This window comes from Camellia sinensis, chromosome 5 (genome assembly GCF_055761805.1).
Source record: "Camellia sinensis isolate YWXY chromosome 5, ASM5576180v1, whole genome shotgun sequence".
In the NCBI taxonomy this organism is placed as follows: Eukaryota; Viridiplantae; Streptophyta; class Magnoliopsida; order Ericales; family Theaceae; genus Camellia; species Camellia sinensis.
In genome coordinates, this window is record NC_138965.1 from 28,980,005 (window position 1) to 29,004,574 (window position 24,570).

The window sequence follows — 24,570 nt, forward strand, 5'->3', positions numbered from 1 at the left end:
CATTAGACCTTGTCTATTTTGTATAATTGCTTCAGCAACCCCTATCTATTTGTTAATCTGTCATGAGGCCTTTGGTAATCCAAGGATTACTGGCTGGTTGCGATACTAAACCTATAGGGGCGGGTTTGGGTCGTAACAATAAACTACCAATAGATCCGAATAGTTGGACTTAATTCTCATCAAGTCCTATTGAAAATAAGTCTTGATAAAATTGTTGCTGAAAATAATTTTTTTGTGAAAATTTTTTACACATGTCGCTAAAAATTGATAATTAGTGACTTTTTTTTGTTATGATTTTTATAAATTGTCGCTAAAACTTACAATTAGTGACATTTTTTATAACAAAATTTTCTCATGAAACCTATTAGACAATAAGTCCACTTATTAGAACCTACATGTAAGTACCCCATATTATTGTGCTTATCCTTAATGCATGACAATTTTGTTATGGAATGCTGCTATTAGCACCATTTTTTTTCCACTGGACCTCCATTTCTTTCATTTTTTTGTTAGAGTTTTAACCCAACACAAAATTCTAATTTTATCCCTATCGTCTCTGTCCTCCCAAACCCATATCCAAACCTTCACCCTCACTGTTCCAAACTAGTCACTACCAACTCCGATACATTTTTCCTTGCCATTCATAGCACTAGCAATCCATCGCTACCTTTTTTGCGCTTTTATGGCCCAATAACGACGGCGACTCCCCACTTTGGCGACCTCTTCTCTATCTTAGCCATCACCTACCACCAACTCCTGTTGAACCAATTCCTCTTTCTCTCTTTTGTGCACGACCCTCTCTCTCCCCATCGATTTTTCTTTTTACCTCACAGCCCGATCGCCACTACACACAATTTTCTCATCTTTCTCTTCTTTCGGTTACACATACTTGTTGAATATGTTTGTGCTAAACAACCGAACATATGCCTTTTGTTCAACTGTATATTACCAAACATCAGGCTTTTGTTCGAAACTAATTTTCTAAACAATGGTGAGAGTGGCCACGAAGGCAAAATGAAGGGTTGAGGTGCCTGTCAGAATGTGAAGGAGATTGCAGAAGTGCGAGGGTGGAGATCGGAAGGAGGAATAGGGGGTCATCGACGAGGGAGAAGATGACTACCGAAGGAGGGAAAGAAGAGTTGTAGGTGGAAGGTGTAGGAGTGGGGTTCAAAGGGTATATTTGGAATTATGGTAGGGGTCCAAAGAAAATTGAAGGGGGAATCAATTTTGGTTTTAGGGTTAAAGAAATTGGGGGTTATAAGAAAAAATGTGGGGGCATTTAGCAACACTCTTTGTTATAAGGAAGCTTTGATCAGATGCCCTTTTTAAGAAAACCCTTAAAGTCTCTTGTGAATCTCTCATTTATACTAAATTGAAAATTGATATAATTAAACTGTAGTATGTCACTGGTTTTGATTCCTCAATTACAAAACTGAAGGGTTCATTTTGGTTCGGTGCTAAATCTTCTTAACCCCGATCAAACCAAATCGAGCCACATAAATGCTTCATAAAGAGGGGGAAAAAATAGAAAAGAAAAGAATTCTAAGTTTAAAATAGGCCTTTAATAGGGAATAAGAAGAGCCTTTCATTGCCACCTTAATTAAAGAAGCTGTAAACCTATCCCAAAAAAAAAAAAAAAAGTACGAGGCCTTCGAAAGAATGGGGGCCTAAAGCGGAGAGCCTAATTGGCCTAGATGTAAGGTCGGCCCTGCTTGACCAAAGGGAATCCGACTCCTTACTTCAAGAAGTTTGCAAAATTAAAGGATGTGACCGTGTTTGTTCTTCAATATAATTGGCTACCTTGCTCCCATTTTGAAGATTGCATCTATTTGAAATTGTACAATTTTAAATGATACGCATGTTTTATATTGTTAAAATCTATATTTATTCCTAACTTTGTTTTTAAAAATAAAAATAAAAATTGATTTTACATTTTAACACCAGTATTGCACTTGTGATCCATATTGAAAGATTTAGCGTCTTTTGCAAGTGATAAAAGAGTCTAGGAAGATGAACACAACCAAATGCAATGTCGGTGTATCCGATTGTCTCTCCGCCAAAAAACTTATTTCCCTTAAGTTGTTCTTCTATGTATTTCAAGTTCAACATGACCCAAAACAAATGGCAAATATATTAATGTAACAATAGGTAACAACTCATACATGTATAATTCAAGTAAAAACAATAAATAAATAAGAATAATGTTTGGGACCCTCTTTTGAGGGTCACCCCCTCACCCCCCTTTGCCACGTGGCGGGTGGTGATTGGAGGAGCAGAAAAAAAAAGAAAAAGAAAAAGAAAATGTAACCAATGAGAGAGAGGGGGGGTCAAAGGGGGTGGGGAGAAAATGGGGGATGAATCATTGTTGAATAAATAAATAATGACAAAGACACATATAATATTGTTGGGGATAAACTCTCCTCCATATTTCATCTCTCCATATTCTTCTTATAAGTTTCAGTCCGGACTCGTATCGATAATCCTAACTGTCTATCTTGTAAATCTCGCAATAAAGGACATTCATACAAAAAATCAATTTCATCAGATAATTATAAACAAAAGAACAAATAGCTTTTTGTTTTATAAAATGAACAGTAAATATAATTAAATTTAAACCTCCCATTTTATAAAACAAAATGTGATTTATTTTTCCGTTTATAATTATTTGCTGAAATTGATTTTTTACATAGATGACTTTTATAGTGAAACTTATGAGATAGACGGTTAGAATTATCAGTGCAAGTCCAGATTGAAACCTTAAAAAAAAAAAAAAAAAAAAAGATGAATTGTAGAGGGGAGCTTATCCCGTATTACTCAAGTCATAAAGACTTTCTGGACCACCATCCACTCTATCTCTCTCTATAACTCAACATATTTATTTTAGGACCACCACCCACTCTATGTCTCTCTATAACTCAATAATTGCTGTATTCAACAGATTGCTGGTCCCTGTAACCACTTCAAAGCCAGGTAAAGCACTACATTGTCCATTCAGGTCCACACTCCAATTACGGGACTATTTGGGGTGGCTTATGGAACTACTTATTAACATTTTTTATTTTTAAAAACAATTATACCATAAAGAAGTGCTTTTATTTTGTAACTTACTAAAAAATTACACCAAATAAGCTCTACAATGCCTTATGAATGAATTCTAAATACGCGTAATTACTCTCAAACCACACACCAGTTAAGTTCGAGTGTGTTCTGTACTCATGAGAGCCGAATATGAAACCTCCAAAAAATTATCGAATCCTAGCACGGCTGTTTCTACGGACAAGCTAACAAAACCGTCATTTTGAGCCCCAGATTTGAGCTAAAAATTAGGGGGCCCATTTAAGAAAAATCCTTGTAATATTGATTTGTTTTTTAAATCTCGTTTAAATGAAAGGCCCTAATTATTTTAATTTTTAACTTATCAAAACTCATTCAAATTCAGCACTCAACAGCAAACTCAAAAACAAAAATATTTTGAGGATCCCAATTATTTTAATTTTAACTTACCAAAACCCAACTAAATTCAACACTTAATACTAAACTCAAAAATAACACAATTATATTAGTGACGGGTCCAAATGAATTGATTTTACTTTACCAATCTTCTCTCCAACCTAATTCATCATTATGAGATTGAACTTTTATTAGATCTTAATATTCTTTCTAGATGCCTTTAGATTTTGTATCATTTCAAGTTTAATTCAATTGTTTATTGATTTTGCTTAAAAACTAAAATCTCTAGAATTGAATTGATTGTTGCTTGTCCAATAATGTAATGATTGTTTAATTTATCATACTTTCTACAAAGTATAGAAGAATTAATTGAATCTCAATTAGGAGCTCTTGATTTAATTTTGCAACAAAAAATGCAAAATAAATAAATAAATAAGTTTGAGTGACGTGATATAATTCATTCAATTGTTCTTTGATTTATAACTCTAGATTTTTGTATATATATTTATATTTTTGGGTGTGTGTAAATGATTAGAATGTAAAACAACAATATTAGATTTTGTTAGGTTTTTATAATTGACAATCCCGTTGAACAAAACTCCGTAAGTTCTATTTTTATTCGCTTTATTGTATCTAGGAGTTATGAAAGTTTAGATGCAAATCCAACTCGAGTTGTGCCTGTGTAGAGGAGTTTGTACTAACACTCTGGATCTTGACTTGAGCATTCTTTGTTTACCATTTCACCGATTAAGTACGGAGATCAATTGTGCTCTTGAGCAATAAAGTGGTTTATCCAGTATCTCTGCCTGCATTCTAAACTTCTAGGAGACAAGTTTTACCGCTCGAGCGGTAGATGTTGCGCGCGAGTGGTTGGCCTATATGTGAGTACTGTCTTTAGTCACACCACTCGAGCGGTCTTCGCGGCTTAGTCTAGTATAAGTGTGTTCTTTGTGATTTTTAGGGTTTAACCTGTCCAAATTCTAAAAGAGGAATAAAATACAAAGTATTTTATATTGGAGGGTGTTTATATATGAGTTTCCTTGATGTATAGAAGGTGATCGATTGATCAGTGAACTATATATTGACAAATATCAAGGGTTATTTTTGGTCTTCTATTCAGAAAATGAGAGAGGTGTTCGGGGCCTAAAACTTTGATAGATTCTGGAGTGACTCGTTATCGTGAATTTGACATCAGCTTTGTAGATTCAATGTTAGGCAAAGCAATTCTGAGGTGAAGACTAGAAGAGGCACATTGAGTTTGGTGCAATTCAAACATGAATTCGCTAGGTAATTAAAAGTTATCGTGTTTAATTCTTTTGTTTTCTTAGTGAATTATTTCGTGAGTTTGACCCATGATTTTTTTATCACAATTGATTGCTATTCATTCTTTAAAATTGAATCATAATCACAAATTAATATCTCAATTTTTTAAAAAAAAATTTGAGATTTTATCAATATAAATTTTTGTAATAACTTTTTTTAAGTTAATTTTATCTTTCTGACTGAAATGTAAATATGTAAGCCCCCATAATCTGCATTTGCTGAATGTTCAGGGCCGGCCCTGGCTCCTGGAGCTCTCGAGTTCAGCCCTTAGCCATTGGGTGAGCCAAGAACAAGAAGCAACCCACACTTTTTCTAGAGATCTTGATCACAATAACAATATATTCTTCCATAACATGCAATGAATGACATACACAGACGGGTTTTTGGTTTTTAAAAATAGAAAAAAGAGCATTTCAACAAGCAAGGTAGCTAAAAGAACCTCCTGTACACACCCCCGTTAAATGGTTTTGGTTTTTACACAATATCACCACTTTCATACAAACACACCCAAAAAAAACAAAAACAAAGAAAAAACAATCATCTCTCCATCTATTTTAAATACAAAACACAGAAAAAACAGAAAACAAAGACAACCAAAATATTTCTCTCCCCTCCCTCGACAAAAACCCCAGCTCTATTTCTCAAATAAATGTGCTGATAGAGAATGACATGTTTGGTTATTTTTTGTAGATTTTTCTACTCTCTGACCTTGGATTTGGGTCTGGATTGTCGCTCTTGTCGGTGTCGTAATTCTCCCTCTGTGACTCAGTCTCCATGCTACCTGCTTGAGTTCTACGGTGCCTTCGATCCTAAGATTTTAAGAGTAAATACAATTTAGATACACTTAAATTCTGTTAATAACATTCTCTCCTGTCTATTCAAATTCTGTCACTAGCAAAGACCAACATGCCAGCACTATTAACTGCCATGAACATTTCCTTGATTGAATTGTATGCAACACAGATATGGATACGGGACACGGACATGTACATACCGAAATGTTGATTTTCAAAAAGTGCAGGACACAATATAATTGAGGCGCATTAATTATATAAATTTATTATATGTGAAATATATGAATAGTTATTCAAAGGTAATGGGGGAAAATGAAAAAAAGAAGCATAGCACTAACTAAAATTAAGTCACATACCTGATAATTTAAACATCAAGATATTATTCATGTGTCAATTGAATTCTAAAGAATGCAAAGAATTGTAGAATATTAAAGTACACATGATGTATAATGCATTCATCTTATAAATATTTTAAAATATATTTGGAGTGCATAAGTTGCATTTCGAAAAATGCAAAACTTCTTGTTATGAAGAAATTTATCACTAGGCCATGTTTGGAGGGTTCAAGTGCTGCTGATTTAATGAAAATAAGCTGATTTTCTGTTTAAAACGGGTTCGGTGGTTCATTTGGACCAGAACCTAGACTGGTCAACGGTTCAACCAGTTGAATCGGCCAGTCCATTCCAGTTCTTAAAATATTGCTTTTAACTAATCATTTGAGGACTTTTATGAGACCAATTGACCTATAATGAGGCCACAGAATGAACCAACATTGACTCGTGGACTTGAAAGACTTCAACTAAAACAATGAAGCCTAAATTGAGTTATACACACTCTTATTGTTACATGATTAAATGTGTATGAATTATTACGTAGAGTTGCTTGATCTAAGAGGAACCAAAAGGCCTCAAGGACTTGAGGTGAGTAATGGGAGTACTTGGAGTAAGTATTTGAAGTATGTTTTATACAATGCTTCATTTTTATGAATCTATGTATGTTTGAACAACTATATTATTTGGCATGTTCTGAAAAGTCATGGATATACAATGGTTTGAAATGAGATTATGAAGCTACTATGAGCCAACCTTGGGATGTACTACAACAGGGGACTTAAAATAAACCTATTTAGCTAAGTCCTACAATGGGGTACTCCAAGGAAACCAGTATACCATGATGGGCAGAGACGTCCTCAATTACTTGTGGTTTTGATTCATGAAGTAGGAAGTTTAGTACATGATATGGGAAGTATATGAGGTATGATATGATGTAAGGGTACTCCTGTTTAGCCAAGAAGATGAAACATAATGACTATGTTAAGGAGCCACAAGCCCCTTATGTACGTGCTTGCCCATTTTGCTATATGAGATTATGAGTGTTTCCTGATGTACTCTTTGATATGATGCTATATGTTCTCTTTTTAAGTAATAATAAGAAGCTTCAGATTTTGTTATATGGTTATACGATTTGAAAAGAGTACGCTTTGATGCAAATGCTAGTATAAATAGATGCTCAAATTTACACTATTAAAATATGTTCTATTTCAAATGATGTATACTATTTGGCCATTCGATATGAGCATCTTATATTTCTATTCAAGAGTGTATCCATGGTCAACTGTATGCTTCAGTATTCTTATCATTCACTGGGTTAGTGATGCAGGAACCCTCAGACTTGAAACTGACAAAAATAAATTCTCCTAATTTCAATTCATTCAAAGCTGACAAAACCTAACACATAATAGTGACCTATTTATAGGCATCCAAAAAATCCCTAATTAATAGTTTCCAAGAATTTAAAACACTCCAAATAATTAAATCATACCTACTAATTAAAATAATCCAAATAATTAAATCCTACCTAATATTCAAGTATTGATATAATTCCTAAAAATCTAAATTTCCAAAAGTGTTTGATTCCTTCTTCATCCAATACCTTTTATGTCCACATCAATTAGTGTACCTCAAACCGTAGTCTTTCCACTTTTAGGGAATGGAGCCTCAGTTGAGGATCCAACTTTATGTATGTGTACATAAGATGAGGATGACGACTGGAGTCATGCTCATGTGCCACATGAAGGCATCATATATTTTGTGGTTAGAGACTTCATGTACAATCTTGTGAGCGAGGCCATAAAAAGTATGTGTTAGAATGGCCTTGTGTTTGGCCAAGAAAAAGAGTGACTTTTTGTATCATGAAATAGAATACGAACAATAGACGCTTGCTCTTATCAATGAATGAATCAACCGTGCTAATTATGTTGAACATGATAAAAATTTACAAGCACATAACACTTCAATTCAGTCAGGCCTTTGGTAGCAATGATACTAGCCACTCATGTACCTCGACTCTGTGTGATATGTGGGTTGAGGGATGTGAGGGAAACACACTGCTCTTGCAATTTATGTCAACGTTACTGTAGCTATCAAACGATTCTATCCTTGAAAGAAAAAGCGAAAAAAATGTGAAAGACTATAATTTCAGTTAGTTAACCATGACCAACCAATGAACCATTTTTTTTAAGGCAACAGCATCTAACCACTTGCAATAGATTTCCAACAATAACAATGCCTTTGTGAATCTTAAACAAATGTACACCTTAGGTACAAGTACAGCAGAGCAAGCTATAAGTCACAACACAGCACACATTAGTGCCTTGCATGGCTGATGGTACCGTTCAAATGACAAAGATCAGTAGAAGTAGAAGAAATAAACATCGAGTCCAAGATGGATCCCTTGGAGAAGGATAAGCAAACCATATATGATCAAAGAAAAGACTGAACAACACGATAGAGTGATGCAGACGAGATTTAGGAATATTATATATTTTCATTTTTAATTAATAGTTGATTAGGAATATTTTGGTTTAATTTAATTTCAAATATCCTAGAATTATTAGGATTCCTAAATTGTTTGATTTAATTTTTCTATTTTATGGATTTCTTGTTTTTCAAGAATTAGTACCTTTTTTTTTAGATATTCTTGATTAGCAAGAATTATTTTAGTAAAAATACCTAAGTAAGCCCTAGGGAAAATAAGTTTTTGATTAACAATTCAATTTTGAGAGAGAATATCTCTTGTTTATTTTGTTCGTGATTTTCTGTGTGAATGTTCATTCCATCACCCTTCCCTGCATATCATACAGAGAATACCAAAATGAAGAACAAAAAATGTATAATCCAGGACATATAATCTATGGCCCTTATAGTTGGGCATTATCCCATTTCATTCATTTTTGTCATTATTGAGGATGAGGCCTGCCCTTGTAGTTGGGCATTATCCCATGTTCTTTTTTGTCGTTATAGAGGATGGGGCCAAACGTATGTGATGTGTCAACATCGATTTCCCCTATGGATGATCCAAAACTTGGGGGGGGGGGGGGGGAGGCTAATTTCAAACAGTGGAAGATACTTGTGTCAAAAATATTTAAGATGGTCAAAAGAAAGGAAAAATACTTGAGATGCAATTTCAATAAAACAAGAAGATAGAGGAGATGGGTTGCAAAATGTGGCCCAGAATAGCCATTTACAATTCTGAAAGGGAGAGATAGAAGAGGGTACTAACAACAAAATTAGTATGGTTGATAACCCACAAAGATGGAGGGACGGAAAAGGGGGTCACACATAAATTGGAGGAGCTTGAATGGGTTCTTACATCGTTGTGGTTGATGTTTTGCTAGGGCAGTTTAGAGCTTAGATAGGGTGGAAAGATCATTATACCCACAAAAGTAGCAAGCCGATAAGAATGAAATGTATGAATGACAAAACAAGATACTATATCAATACAAAATATAAAACTAATTCAAGTGAATTTGTATGAGCAGTCATTTTCTTATTTTATAACTTCAAAAAGAACTGTGAGTGCTATACAAATATAATTCAGAAACTGACCTCTCTTGGTATGGGATATTCCTCTGATTCAAGCATACGAACAACTTGGCTCATCTTGGGTCTCTTGTCAGAATCTGGGTCAACACATCTCAAAGCAGTCAGAAGTGCTCGTTTAAGAGCTCTCGTTGATGGCCTGGTTTCAATGTTTGGGTCCACCACTTCCTCTGAGCGCCTGCTTCCAACCATCATTTTCAGCCAATCAACCAGATTTACCTGCATACATTATATGGTTTATGTTCAATGAGATGACCAAACTATGAATGCTTAAAGATTACTATCCAATGCGAGGACACCAATAGAAAACATGGGGCTTTTAGTAGGAGTATTTAACGAAAGAAATGAAGCTTCTGAAGATAATAACAGTACAAGTACTGCAACAAAGTTCCATTAGATACTAAACCGAGACCTGCCTAGGAGCCCATAAATGATCCAAAGAGAAACTGCAATTGGAGTGGAAACAAATAGATCCATCAATTGCATATGTCGGATAACTAATGAGGATATGGAGCCAATGGGCCATATGAAATGAATCAATGCATAAAAACTTCTTGACAGAATGTATAAAAGCAGATATATCCACATCTTGAAAGTATAAAAATATGGGAGCTTAAATCTTAAACATTGCAGGTATTTTAATCTGGGAAGTGAGTAACTAGTCAAATGGCAGAGAGTTTGAGTTGTAAAAAGAAGTAATAGTAAGATACTAGTCTATGAATCACATTAATGACGCTATTTAAATGCTAATTAGCAAAAATAAAGAAATTGCAGATGAGAAGCCTTGAAACTTGCGGACATGTTGATGGCTACACAGACATCACATATATTCTATTCCATTAATGGAGTAACCAGTGAAAAAAGGATGGTGGAGAAATATAAACAAGATTCATGTATGTCCTTAATTTTATATATCTTTTTATAAAGGACACAAGTGTAAGAAACTCAATTTTAATGCTACAAGAACGTAAAAGAAAAAGAAAACCTCCTCCCTTTTCCTTTTCAGAGTGATGGTTCAAATTCAAAGAGCTGTAAAGTGAATAGGATAGTCAATAAATAACGTGAAGCAAAGGATCAAATCATCAAGTACAACCTGGATTGTTCTAAATTTTAATCGCGTTGAATTCAAATGGCAGATGGATGATATGATTGTTTCTAGTAATTTTTACACCATATCCAAATTGTCTTAGCACCTACAAACATTTTTCTAATTGTGTGATATCTTTTACAGCAATTAAAAGGATTCATGTATTAAATTATAATAATTAATTTACCTCTTGGGCAGGACGACCATAATCCACTGGATCTCGTCCTGTAATTGCTTCCAGAAGCACAACCCCAAAGCTATAGACATCACTCTTTTCATTCAAAAGGCCAGTATTTGCATATTCAGGAGCTACATATCTGCATAATTTTGAAGGAAAGAAAATGCATATTGAAATATAGCAGTGCTTCTTCCACATCAGTCTAACTTACAATCAATATTCACAATTCAACCAATTAGAACATTAAAAAATGAAAAAGAAAAAAAGAAAAAAGGAACCGAACCAGAGCAAACAAAGTATAAAAAACAAAGACGACTTAAGTAAGATTTGCAGCTCAGCATACACTACACCGAATAATAATAGAATACTAACCCAAAGGTTCCCATAACCCTAGTTGTGATGTGACTTTTTCCAGCACCAAGTAGCTTGGCCAGGCCAAAATCAGAAACCTTGGCGCTGAAGTCGTCATCAATCAATATATTGCTCGACTTAATGTCTCTGTGCACCACTTTTGGCTCAATAGCTTCGTGCAAGTAGGCAAGACTGCAAGAAATCCAACATATAATGAGATCTACAATTTAAAAAATAAAAAATAAAAAAGGAGGCCGGGGGGTGGGGGTGGGTGTGTGGGGGGTGTTACAGAGAATTAACTTACGCCTTAGCCGTGCCAAGGAGAATCTTCATCCTAGCCTCCCAAGTAAGATTTCCATGCTGGCGCATAGCTCCATGAAGCCATTGTTCCAAATTGCCATTGTTGACATACTCATAAACTAACAACCTGAAATGTTTAAATTATGTGAAATAAGTGTTGTTTCTTATATCTTGCAATTAGTAAAAGAATCTAGAAACATAATCAAGACTTCTAACATACTGAAAATAAGAATGGTGCTACCTATGAGTTCCTTCAACGCAATACCCCAAAAGTCTAACCAAATTTTTATGGCGCACATGACCAATAGCTTCAACTTCCACTCTAAATTCCTTCTCTGCTTGGCCCCTGAAAAGACAATTTTTAAACATTCAACTGCAGACGAACTAACAAGAACCATAACGAATACAAGACCGAAGAGTCACAAATCAAAAAGATACAATTTTCAAACATACAGATTGTTGAGAAGCTTTTTGACTGCCACTGGAGTCCCATTAATCAAACGTCCCTGATAAACAACACTATATCCACCCTCACCAAGAAAATTGTCCTTTGAAAATCGGTTTGTTGCATGTTCAAGATCCCTTAATGTAAACCAGTGACCCCAACCCAAATGAGAGAATTCAGGCAGACCAACGAGAGGAGAAGGAGCAGCTATTGACTGTGAAGAAGGCTTATTCACACCATAGTTGCCAGAGTTTCCTTCTTCACCAGATTGAGACCCTCCACCAAAATTATTAAACGAGCCTGACTGACTACTGTTATCTCCGTTCTTCGTTTTCCCCATACCTTGATGGACCATAACCTTTTCTGATCCTTTATCACTGGATTTGTCATGAATGGTGAGTAGAATCCCGTCGCGTGGAACAAATTCATTCTTAGACACTTGCTCCACTTGTACTTCTTTAATTTCCTTGGAAACAGTTGGAATGTGGCTAAGGGGAATCTTGTCTACAGCTTTCCTCGACTTCTTTCGTGAAGTAAGATGAAAGGTTAATGCACAGAGGATAAGTATAATAAATAACCCAACAATGGTCCCAATCAATTCCCAGACTTTGAGACCAAAAATGATTGTTTGTTTGGATAATTCAGCATTCAGATCATTGGCCATTTTTTGAATGTCAAAACACCTACAAAATTAGATAAGGAAGATGATAATGCAACTTTGTACTGAAAAACCTCTCTCTCTCTCTCTCTCTCTCTCTCTCTCTCTCATTGATCCCTATATTTTCTATTTTCCAAGAAAAGGTGAAATTTTTTGTATTTCCTTTCAAATGACTAATTTTCATTCATGAGGCCCTAGTAAGGTGTTGAGAAGTTCCCATTCCCCTTCAAAGCCAGCAAATTGGAGGGGGGGAAACAAAGGGAAAAAACATGAAAAACACACAGAGACCAGATAAATGCACAGGAGGATACAATAAGCAACAATATCAAAACAAGAAGGAAATTGAGAAAAGAAAAAGGAAATGCATTTCAATCACTGAATAAAGAGATCAGAAAACACAATGGGAATCCAACAACATATGACCATTTTCAGTATCCCATATAAACAAGAGCTTTCCATTGGATACAATTAGCAAATGATCTAGGAAAAAAAAAATTATAAAAAAGAAAAACATAAAACATGACATTGTTTATAGAAAGTCCTTCATTTGCTTACCTCTGAGATAAAGACAGAGAAGAACAACCTTCAGAGCTCAGATCTCAGAAAACTCATCACCATACCTTCTCCACAGACAATGAAGAAGACACTAACCCTAGATCTCTGGCCAAACACACACTCATGTCTAACAAGACCACATCCCAAGACACCCAAATGAACCCACATCAGAACATGAGTTATATAGCCAATTTGGTTGGATTTCCTATATGGGTTTTTTTCAGGATGGAAAATGTGAGTCTGAATCTAAGCTGAGATGGTGCTTTCAGACAACACATTTCCCTTCCTAAAACCTGTAACCCAGAGACACAAAAGAGAGAGAAAATGGTGGGGATTATAAGAAGGAAAGATGGAGTTATCAGTGGTAGGTGATGAGAAAATGCCTCACACACTAAACAGAGTTAGAATTGGAAGGTACTCTTTGTGGGAATTTTATTTCTTGTGAAGATGACTGATTATCAGAAATTCACTGCCAATTAATTAGGAAAGACTCCTGTGCACATTTTTAAAAGTGTGTGTTGTATGTAGTTTATAATTTTTTTTAAAAAAATATTATAATTTTATATTTTATAAGTTATAATTAAAAAAAATTTATGATCACATAATATTTGAGACATAATTAAAAATTTCATGGGTTATAATTAAAATAAAGTTATAACTAAACAAAATTAGTTATAACTGAAGAAAAAATAATATAACTTATTAATGCATATGATAGAGGAATGTATAATAAAATTTTTCTAATTATTTTGTTTTTGTCATATACATTGTACTAAACAAAATTGTGAAAATTGTTTATTGAGTTTTTAACTGTTTAGTCCTATAGTTTTGATTATTTAACTGTAAATTTTGTAATTTGTTTTGTTGGTCAAACTTGCTTAAACAAATAAAAATAAGTTGATGATTGTGATGGTGAAGAGGTATAAATAAATAAATGAAGCATAGGGAGGAAGATTCAGAAATGGAATAGTTTTAGGCCGGTAGCTGCTTTGGACGGTCACTCACTACCAAAATTCCTCCATTAATTTATTCAGCTTACCTGCAACCAAAAAATATTGGAATAGATTTCTTTTTTAACAAATTACAATTTATAAAAGAAAAACATAATTCTATTTGGTTTGATTTTTGAAAAATTATTTTTAGATGGTTTTAATTCATTTTTTATGACTTTTTTATATTTTAATTATTATTTATAATCTGAACAAAAAAGCACATAAATTTTTATTTGGGTTTTAGTTTATTTTCAGTGAACTTTTTTTATATTTTTTACTCATTTTTTTTACTTTTTAAATTCATATATATTAAGTGCATTTAAAAAGTGAGTAAAATATTAAAAAAAATTAATAAAAACAAATGGAAACTTAACTAAAAATAATTTTTAAGAATCAACCCAAAATGAATCGTATGTTGATGTGTTTATATTCATTATTAATGGTGTTAAGTTGATAATTAAATATGTATATATATATATATATATATATATTTTATCATTATGCTTTTATTTCTCAGAACATAACTTTAAATTAAAATTGACCGAGTATAGTTATATGCAGATTTCTCAAAAACAACTGTCAAGAGTAATTAATTTTGTTTGATCTGTTAACCCTTTTCCTTTTTTTTTTCTTTTTACTAAAAAATAAATAGTATAAGGATACATTAGAATTTTATTAAATAATGTAGTGGTACTGCTAAAAAAATTGACACTTTTCAAAGAACATTTTTATCTCCGAGTTATATAAAATTTAAATTTAAATAAAAATTACACAAAAATCTTTCTATTTTTTGACACACTTGTATCAATTTAGTTCAATCTATTTTTTACCCATTCAAGAGTCCCAAGTGCTCTTTCGGGAGAGTGTGGTGCTTTTAATTTTCCCCTCATCTCCGTTGGTTCTCCCATAATTTTTTTATTTTTTTTTATTTTTTTAGTCACCATGCTAAGCCACTATCTCTCTTCTCGTTTTCATCATCAAACTTGCTATGGAGAAAACTTTCAAATTTGGGCTTAGATCTAATTCTTGATCGAGATCCTATTCTTCTTGTGGGGACATATTTTTGAATAACGACACATGGCTAAGGTGGCACCGAAGTGTCAACCGAGGTGCCACGTGTCTTGGTCATGGCGCGAAGATGATCTTGGCTAGGCCGAGGTTATCTGCAGAGATACCGGAGTCCGAAATAAACGGATAAGTTATAAGAGTCCTAGAATGGGAAAGGATTTTAGCCTGGATAAGGATAAAACTCTTAAGAAGTTTATCTTTATCTATTAGAGAGTCCATGATAAGCATTGAGCTAGAGTCCATTAAAGCTAGGCTGCTACAGGGATCAGGTCAGTGTTGGCTATAAAAGTAAGGCACCATCGTGGGTCTAAGGTACGCTTTTTGTATTCTGACTAGTGAGTTAAGCACTAATCATTATCTTTGAGAGATAATTGAGTATTAACTTGATCGTCGGAGTGCCTCCGAGTGGAAGAACCACCACCGGAGTCTCATTTTTCTGTAACAAGTCGTTTGGGCGCAATCTATTCTGTCGGTGTTCTCCAACTGAGTACCTAGTTAGCAGTGTGGTCAAAAAACAGCACACACAATTTGGCGCCGTCTATGGGAAAGAAAAGAGAATAGACGTCCAACGACGGATAGAAAGATAAGGTTGGGGGCGACATCCCTACTGGGAGTGGTAAGCACATTGACCCTAACGTGGAGGAGGATAACTGCAATGAAGAAACTCAAGATCAAAATCCCGGAGAGAAAGACGTCGACAAGGAGGGCGACGTACCAAAGAAGTCAGACCGAAGCGGGTATTATAACGAGGACGACCTTCAGGTATGGAAGGATAGATGTCTACGGAGGGTCGGCGAGATGAAGGGAATGGAGAACAAATTGGCGGACCTGCAATCGGTCGTCAATTTCATGATGCAGAACAACGTCATGCAGCCACCGTTCCCGTTACAAGATACGTCGATTCCAGCGGCCAAGAACAATGCCTAGAAGGGGGGGCAGAAAACAGTCCCTACAGCCCCCTAGTATACGAGGACCAAGGAACACTCTCACCGGCCTTCAAGAGAGGTCGGCGCGAGGAGAGTCAATGAAGGGAGATTCTCAAGGGACACATCGTACCAAAGAAGATGACCCTAAAGAACATCGGCATGTGCATGGGAAGAAACTTTGTTTCGATGCAACTAATGGAGAGAAGTCCAAGATGACTCATAACGATACTGGGAGTAGCGCACCGAAAAGGCTGAAATTCGTTGATAGTTGAGCTCCTGGACGAACCAAGGAAAATTTGAGGGATTACCTCCAGAGAAAGCGACAAGATGCCAAGGTAACCTCTCCGGTCAAGCGGAGAACACCGTTCTCGATAAAATTGGATAAATTTGAAGCCCTGAAGAGGTTTAATATGCGGAGATTCCAGATATACGACGGTAAGTCGGACCCTAACTTTCACGTCTGCTTGTACCTGAATTCAATGGCATTATACACTAAGAACGAGCTGTTGCTCTACGAGGTGCTCCCCTCATCCTTTGGGGAAAATCGCATCAGACTGGTATCACAAGTTGCAGAAAGGAACTGTGAAAAACTAGGAAAGCCTGGCCGAGATATTCATGGCCAGGTTTGTGACAAACAAACTACAGCCATTGAGGGTGGACTCCCTGATGGCTCTAAGAATTGGCGAGGATGAAAGCCTTAAGGCCTATGCCAAAAGGTATTATAAGGTGTTCAACCGAATACTAGGGTGCAACCAAGAGGTGGCGGTCATATCTTTTAAGAACGGCCTGAAAGATGATTGTCTGCTTTGAAAGTCACTGGCAAAGACACTACCAAAAAACATGAAGGAACTTATGGCCAGGATAGAAAAGTATGCCAGGGCCGAGGAGGACACGCCAGGGATAAAGGCATCAAAACAAGAGAAGAGAAACGGCTCGCCGAAGCAAGGTCGAGGTAATGGTGGATACAATAAACAAGAAACAGGACTAAAGGTTGCACAAGCAGTCACAACCGTATTCCGAATTCCGGTCTACAAAGTCTTGGAGAGAATCTGGAATCAACCCTATTATAGGACACTGAGAGGATTCCCGGTGAATTTATAGAAAGAAGTCAGGGGAAACACTGTGCCTACCACAACGAGGATGGGCATCTAATTTAAGGGTATAGATCCCTAAAGGCACATCTGGAAGACCTGGTAAATGAAACCCGGACACACTACGCCAAAACAGGGCATTAACGGCGGTTTTTTTAACAGCGGTTTCGTTTCCGCCGTTTAAAGATACTATTAATGGCGGTTTCGTTACCGCCGTTAATACCGCCATTAATGTATCTTTAACGGCGGTTTTCGTTACCACCGTTAACAAAACCGCCGATAATGACCCTTTAACAGCGGTAATGAAACCGCCATTAAAAAATCGCCGCTAAAGCCATTTTTAAACGGCGGTAATGAAACCACCGCTAAAGCCCTCTCATTACCGCTGTTAATAACAGCGCTCTTTGTCGGGCGAGCTCCGGTGAGTGGTGACGACGCGCGGCTAGGGTTGAACATGACCATCTACAATAAAGTAAAAGTAATGTTTAAATATTTATTTAGGAAATATATTTCATGAAGAGTGGCTGTGGTGGAGTGGTTGGTGTGGGTGGAGGAGAGGTTGAGCGTTCAAGACTGGGGAGTGCAAGAAGAAAGAATTATTTTTTGAAAAATTTGAACCTATTTACGGCGGTAAAAAACCGCCGTTTTTGGTCGACTTTTAACGACGGTAATTTACCTTTTTATGACGGTTGTACTTTTTTCGACACGCGCATAAACGGCGGTAACGAAACCGCCGTTAATACCGTCGTTAAAGGCTTTAACGGCGATTTTACAGCCTTTAACGGCGGTAAAAAACCGCCGCTAAAGCCCAATTTTGGCGTAGTGACAAGGAAAGAGCAAGCGAGACTACCTCAGGCACCAGCAGCACCACCTCCACCAGCACTGCAACCGCAAGCAGGCGGACCTCGAGTGATCAATGTGATTCACTCGAAGGTCAATGAAAACGAGATACGTAGGGAAACTCAGAAGGTAAAACACCTGCAACATGTGTATCAGGTCTGACAAAAAAGACCTAGGGCAGACGAATGTCAGGGACCAATGGTGTCCTTTACTGAAGATGACCTAGAGATGGTGCAGCATCCACACAACGATGCCTTGGTAATATCCCTCCAGATTGGAGACTGCCAGGTAAAGCAAATTCTGATCGACCAGGGCAGCTCTTGTGACATCATGTATGTCAGGTGTTACAAGGAACTTGGCCTTCACCAAGATGATCTGGAACATTCCAATGGTCCAATGGTCGGGTTCAATGGAACGCCGACGTGGCCCCTAGGATCAGTAAGTTTGGAGGTGCAGGCTGGCACCAAGAAGATAAAAACTGAGTTCACAATAATTGACACTGCTTCTCCTTACAATGCTATTATGGAAAGGCCATGGCCACATGCAATGGGGGTTGTTCCCTCAACATTGCACCAGCTATTGCGATTTCCAACAAAGCATGGAATTGAGGAGGTTAGAGGGGATCAAGTGCAGGCAAAGAATTGTTCCATGGCAGCAATGAAATCCACCTACAACATACGAGAAGTAGAAGCAGCAGAGATTGAAGATGAGGACATGGAGGTCCTTGAGGACGTCGGCAAGGAACCAGCCGAGAAAAGTGAGGAAGCCTTGAAAAAGATCTTAGTCCCGCAAGGAGATGAAGAACGTTTTCTCCTCCTCGGCTCAGGCTTGGCCGAGGAAGAGGAAAGGGAATTAGAAGCATTCTTGAGAGCAAACCTTGAGGTGTTTGCTTGGACACCGTACGAGATGCCTAGCATTGACCCTGAGGTCACTTGCCATAAACTGAATATGGACAGGTCAAGGAGGCCGACGTTGATACATGTTGAGGCAGTAGAAGAAGAAGTGGATAAACTTCTAGAGGCCAGACCTATTTGAAAGGTAAACTACCCAACATGGTTATCAAACACGGTTATTGTGAAGAAAAAGAATGGGAAATGGAGGGTCTGCATGGACTTCACCAGCCTGAATAAGGTTTGTCCCAAAGACAGCTTCCCTGTAATAACCGTGTCCTGTATTATGTTAATTAATCATGATTATGTTTGTAATTATGTGCTTAATTTGAATTTGAGTGTTAATTGCATGATTATATGTGATTTTGGCTTTGTATCTGTTCACCGTAGGAAAATCTGTTACAATCTATGCTTTGTACTAAAAATTGAAGGCCTTATCGGCCACAGAAACTGAAATTGATTACGCCATTGTAATTAGCGTAATTTTTAGAGCCTACAATGAAATTTAATTAGAAATTGATTCGGATCAAAATAATTAGATTCAAAACGATTAAATTAGGCTCAATTATTTAGCCTTAATTAATTTGATTAGGCCAAGGTATATAATTGGCCTATTTGCATTATTTTGAGCTCATTTTCTCTTTTGGCTGAAAATCACACTCTAGAGAGAGAGAGAGAGAGGGGCCGGTTCTAGAGAGATGGAGAGGAAGAGTTATGTAATTTGGCTCAAGTTTGTGAATTTGAAAGTTTAACTGCAAGAACTAGCTAGAAATTGTGAGGATTGAAGCTCTTAGGTGAGTAATTGAGCAAAGATTTATGAGTATAAGTTGTAATTTTGTAAATTTAAGGTTAAATGGTAATCAAGAATATGAATGAAGTTGATTTTGGTGAATTTGAGGCCAATGAATGCATGCATGTAAGAAATTGTCATGAATTTGCATGTTTAAGCATGAAATACATGATCCATGTTATGTTCTGACTAAAGTCCATGCTTTTGATCATTTTTGATATCATCAAAGTTAAGAATGGAAATTATATTTCACATGCAAGCACAATTCATGAAGGTAAAAGCTTTAGTTGCATGAAATTGAAGTGTTGGAAATGGGTTTGATATGAATCATGTATGCATGTAATTGATCCATGGAAATTGAGCTTCATGATGTTGTAAATTTGGTATTTTCTTCATGTTAGAGCATGTGCAAGTGAGTTATGGATCATATTATGCAAGTTACACTAATTTGAACACAAGTTTGAGCTTCAAGAACATTTATGGAAATTCCAAAATTTGGCGTGTCCGCTCGAGCGGGGAAAGCGCCGCTCGAGCGTGAAATGTGAGTTCCCAGAACTTTTGCAGACTTTGATGTCTGCTCGAGCGGGGAGAGTCACGCTTAAGCGTCAGTCATATATGTTTGATCCTTAGCTCGAGCGTCTGAATTAGCGTTCGAGCGTGAATATGGAGTAACCAGCACTTTTGCAAACCAAAGGGGTCCGCTCGAGCGAGGAAACCTACGCTCGAGCGGGGAGCCCTGTTTCAGAAACTTTGTAAAGATGTTTTGTGTTTCGTTTTCCGTTCTCTTTCATTTCTAAGTACTCTTAGGCATGTGTTAAGCATTGTAAATGAGTTAAAAGAATAAGAAAGAAGCCTGAGAGGGATGTATGAATTAAGAACGGATTGGATCATTTGTGACCTATTGTGTTATGAATTATGTAGGGTCAAGTGCAAGGGCAAATCCGCCGGCGGATCACTGTGAGTAATATTTTAGTAAAGATATTTTCAAGTATGTTGCTTTCCAAATGCTACTTTTGTATAAGCTTCATGGATTTGTTGATTTGAAATATGAATAAGTATTCTATATGCCTAATTTTGTATAAGGTCGTTTGATACGTTTGATATATTTGAATTGGGCCTAAGGCCGTTTGCCGTTTACCGTTTGCTGTTTACTGTTAATATGTTTAATATACCTGAATTGGGCTAGAGGCCGTCAAACATGAATGATTGGGCCAGAGGCCGTCGGATATGAACGATTGGGCCAAAAGCTGTTAGACATGAATGCAAAGATGGGCCAAAGGCTGTTTGAATATGTCATTTGATATGTTGGAATACCGTGATGAGCCAAAGGCCGTTTGAATGAAAGGGATCATGATCATGAATATGAAATACGCATGGATATGAATATGAAGAGAATGGGCTCGAGGCCGTTTGATACGCCTGATATGTTTGAATTGGGCCTGAGGCCATTCGATATGTTCGAATTGGACCAAAGGTCGTTTCGAATAGAGTGTTGGTTGGACTAAAGGTCGTTTCGTATAGATGAACCCGAGGTCGTATTGTTTTATATAAGAATTGGACCTGTGGTCGTTTTGCATATGGATATGATGTGTTGGACCTAAGGTTGTTTTGCTTTGTTAAGATTTGTAAATCTGGTGTGAATGAGAATAGTGGTTCAAATATGTACATTATAAGTATGATTTATTTATGAACGAATCTCATTCATTAACCTCTTTATTTTGATATTATTCACTAGGAATTAGCTCACTCTCATTTACATGTGTGTAGGTGAGCAAATGGACGTTCAACCCCAGCCTTAGTGGAATTTAAGAAGGAACCCAAGTTTTGTGAAGTCAGCCCAGGTGCCTCACGCAAGAGGCTTTGTTTATAATCTTTTGCTATTCCTATTGGTCATGGAAGACCATTTATGTGTATAAGCTTTTGGTTTAGTTGACTATGTGTTTGAATGATCCTGGGCATACAAGATGTTAACTACTGATATGTGGTGTGAGTTATTGTTATGTATATGCGAAACGTTTTGATTTGCCAAGTAAGCATAGCTCATGGGACAAAGTTTTAAGTTTGCTTCTGTTTTGGCCCCTTAACTCTGTTGGAATATGTTTTATTCGGTTTGAGGTCGTAGGTAATCTCATGATTACTGGCCGGTTATGACCTTAATCCAAAGGGGCGGGTTCGGGTCATGACAGAGTGGTATCAGAGCACGAGTTAATAACTCACACACTTGTCCAAATGAGCCATAAGGTGTTTAGAAAAGACTTAAGATGTATCCATTTGATAAGTACATGATGTAAACATTGAGAACATGTGATTATATGAGATATGAATTGTTGCACTGATGTGTACAACAAGTTTTGTTTTGTTATAATGTACGTACATGAACATACGAATTGTGAAAAGTTGCTTATGTACATTCGATTCTGCAAATGGGTGTTTATGTGGAATATGAATATGGTTTAAGTGTATAATTACTTAGTAAGTGTTCAGCACGCGATATCTGATAGGTATCCAATCATCTGTTATGTATGTGATTAATTGTGTCTTGACGACACGTAAAATGAGAATATAATGATGTGCCTACGTGCGAATGTACCTATATATATCTGTGCTCATTTTTGTATCGGGCATTCCAGTATTTGGCATGGCTTAATAAGAGTTTGTGTAGATTATAGATAAAGTAAGGGCATACGAGTTGGCAGACTCTTCCACAGCCCGACTTGATAAATTGGAAAGAATAGTACAAGAAATGGCAGAGGCCTTAAGACAACAACATCAGTTACCGCCACGGCAAGAACCTTTGCCACTACCAGCGCAAGAGCGCCAAGTGAATGGGTTAGAAGTCACAAAATATGTTGAGGTGCTAGATCGAACACTGATGACTGAAGCTAACATGAACCGATCTTCTGAATGGAAAAGCAAAAGACAAGGCTTTTTCTCAAAGAAGAGGTCATTTAAAAAGCAAAATACAGGATCATTGCGCACATCAAACTCTACGAGGAATATAGCACCAACGTGTAACGAATACGGTAAGAAACACTGAAGGGTTTGCTACCGAATTTCTGGGGCTTGTTATAGATGTGGTGGAATGGACCATCTGGTAAAGAATTGTCCCCAAAATGGACAAAATGTGAATAAATCCTCTGCATTAGTTGGATTCGTACCAATGGTAGGAATTACTAATCACGATAGAGTAATTGCACTCGTCCCAGAAAGCATTCAGAATACTGGGACCGCTATCCCAGGTATTTATACTGTTTATAAACGAATGCCTATATGTTGACTGATTCTGGACTGGTACATGTGTACATCTTGGCTTGGGATATTATTTGATTCGATTCAGCGCATTCTTTCATATCTGCTATATGTGTATCTAGATTGGTCAGGCCTACAGGATCAATACATTATTTGTTGTATGTATCTGCCCCATTCGAGAAATTTGTGAAATACGTACTGGGATATCGATTGACTCTACACATGCACAAATACATCTAAACCTATGCTCAGGGTGATTGTTATATCATTGTCTTCAATGACTAAACCACTGAAATTGCGACTCTGTGATTGTGTGCCTGAGTTGAGCATCCCAAATAATGAACTCTATAAATTGTGAGATCATGTATTTTGATTGGTAGAAAATTGACTGGACTATGTGACTATACTAGGCTTGACTCGTAAACCTATGCTTTTGTGACTGATTTGGAACTTTTGCGTAACAAATTCTATATTATGTGCAACCGAGGAACTTTGTTTAATGTGTTACTCTGCACCATGTGCTTGCACATAAGACCTATTTGGAAACTGTTATATTGATTATGATACATACCTCCTGATATGAACAACTGCATGCATATGCAACTACACATGAACTTATGTGGACAATGCCATATTGTATATGACCTAAAATACTTTGATCTGAACAGTTGTGATGAATGACTCTGATATGACTTTGAGAACTGGTGAACTTAGGATAGTTGTGGAACTATTGACTATGTACCTAAGCAAACGAAGTATGCCTTACAGAACCAAATGTACCCCATTTGAGAAAACTTTTATTTGATTCGATCTGATAGGACTTTTGTTTGATTTGGCCTGATAGAACCCTCATTTGATATAATTTGATGGGATCTTTGTTTGATTTAATTTGACAAGACCTTTGCTTGGATTGATTTGATAAGAACCTGGATCTGAGTTGATTTTGTTAAGGGGGGATCACAAATTGTTCATGAATGAATAACTAGATTATTCTTGGCAAGGAAACTGATAGATCCAAAACTTGAATCCATTTGGAATATTTGACTTATTTAGAAGACCTTATGTGGGCTATCAACAGACCGATCTAACCATGAACACCATTAAGAACTAACCTTTAATTGTTGGAGACATACGTGCTATAAGTGAACAGAATTAAGCAAATTCGGTGATTGGGTGTTTTAAGGAACAATGCATGTATATTACCATATTCTTATTTATTTGATGCTATGGAAACCGATGATGGCAGATTGATTTGATTATAAACAGTACTGAACATTTATCTTTGATTGATCATAATATGTTTTGTATAGAAGAATAGTTGCTTTAGTGTTATCGAATTTTGGAAAATCATGTTATGGTAACTGCTGACCGTGAACTGTTTTGATTGTGAACACTATTGGAATTAGAAAACCTAGATTATCTGTAAGTGTATGAATTCAGTACGCCTCATAAATAATTGCTCAGTGCCATTGTGTTCTGTAATTGGGGCTTTGAGGATGTGTAAATTGTGTTTAATATGTGATTGACTACTTTGATATTATCTTTGACGTCATGGGGATTAATATATGAATTGCCTTATGCTTTTAACGACTATCAGATAATGTGGAAAGACTCGATGGAACAGGAAATTGAATATTGAACTGAATTGTAAACTGTTGAATGAATTGAGAACACATATATTATGTTAGAAATTGATTGCTTT

The 24,570-nt window shown here is 36.4% G+C and overlaps 2 protein-coding genes across 2 annotated transcripts; one reads left to right on the forward strand and one right to left on the reverse strand.

Moving 5' to 3' along the window:
- Positions 1 to 5,199: 5,199 nt before the first annotated feature.
- LOC114322036 (putative receptor-like protein kinase At2g42960) lies at positions 5,200 to 13,768 on the reverse strand. Its single transcript, XM_028269297.2, has 8 exons — positions 13,023 to 13,768; positions 11,818 to 12,492; positions 11,606 to 11,710; positions 11,369 to 11,491; positions 11,086 to 11,256; positions 10,723 to 10,852; positions 9,455 to 9,667; positions 5,200 to 5,582 (listed from the first exon to the last, which is right to left on the reverse strand). The coding sequence occupies exons 2-8, from the start codon at positions 12,471 to 12,473 to the stop codon at positions 5,451 to 5,453; spliced, it is 1,530 nt and encodes a 509-aa protein (XP_028125098.1). The 5' UTR covers positions 12,474 to 12,492; positions 13,023 to 13,768; the 3' UTR covers positions 5,200 to 5,450.
- Positions 13,769 to 16,418: 2,650 nt separating this feature from the next.
- Positions 16,419 to 17,109, forward strand: LOC145791295 (uncharacterized). Its single transcript, XM_082871640.1, has 2 exons — positions 16,419 to 16,631; positions 16,822 to 17,109. Exons 1-2 carry the CDS (start codon positions 16,419 to 16,421, stop codon positions 17,107 to 17,109), a joined length of 501 nt encoding a protein of 166 aa, XP_082727766.1.
- Positions 17,110 to 24,570: the final 7,461 nt, after the last annotated feature.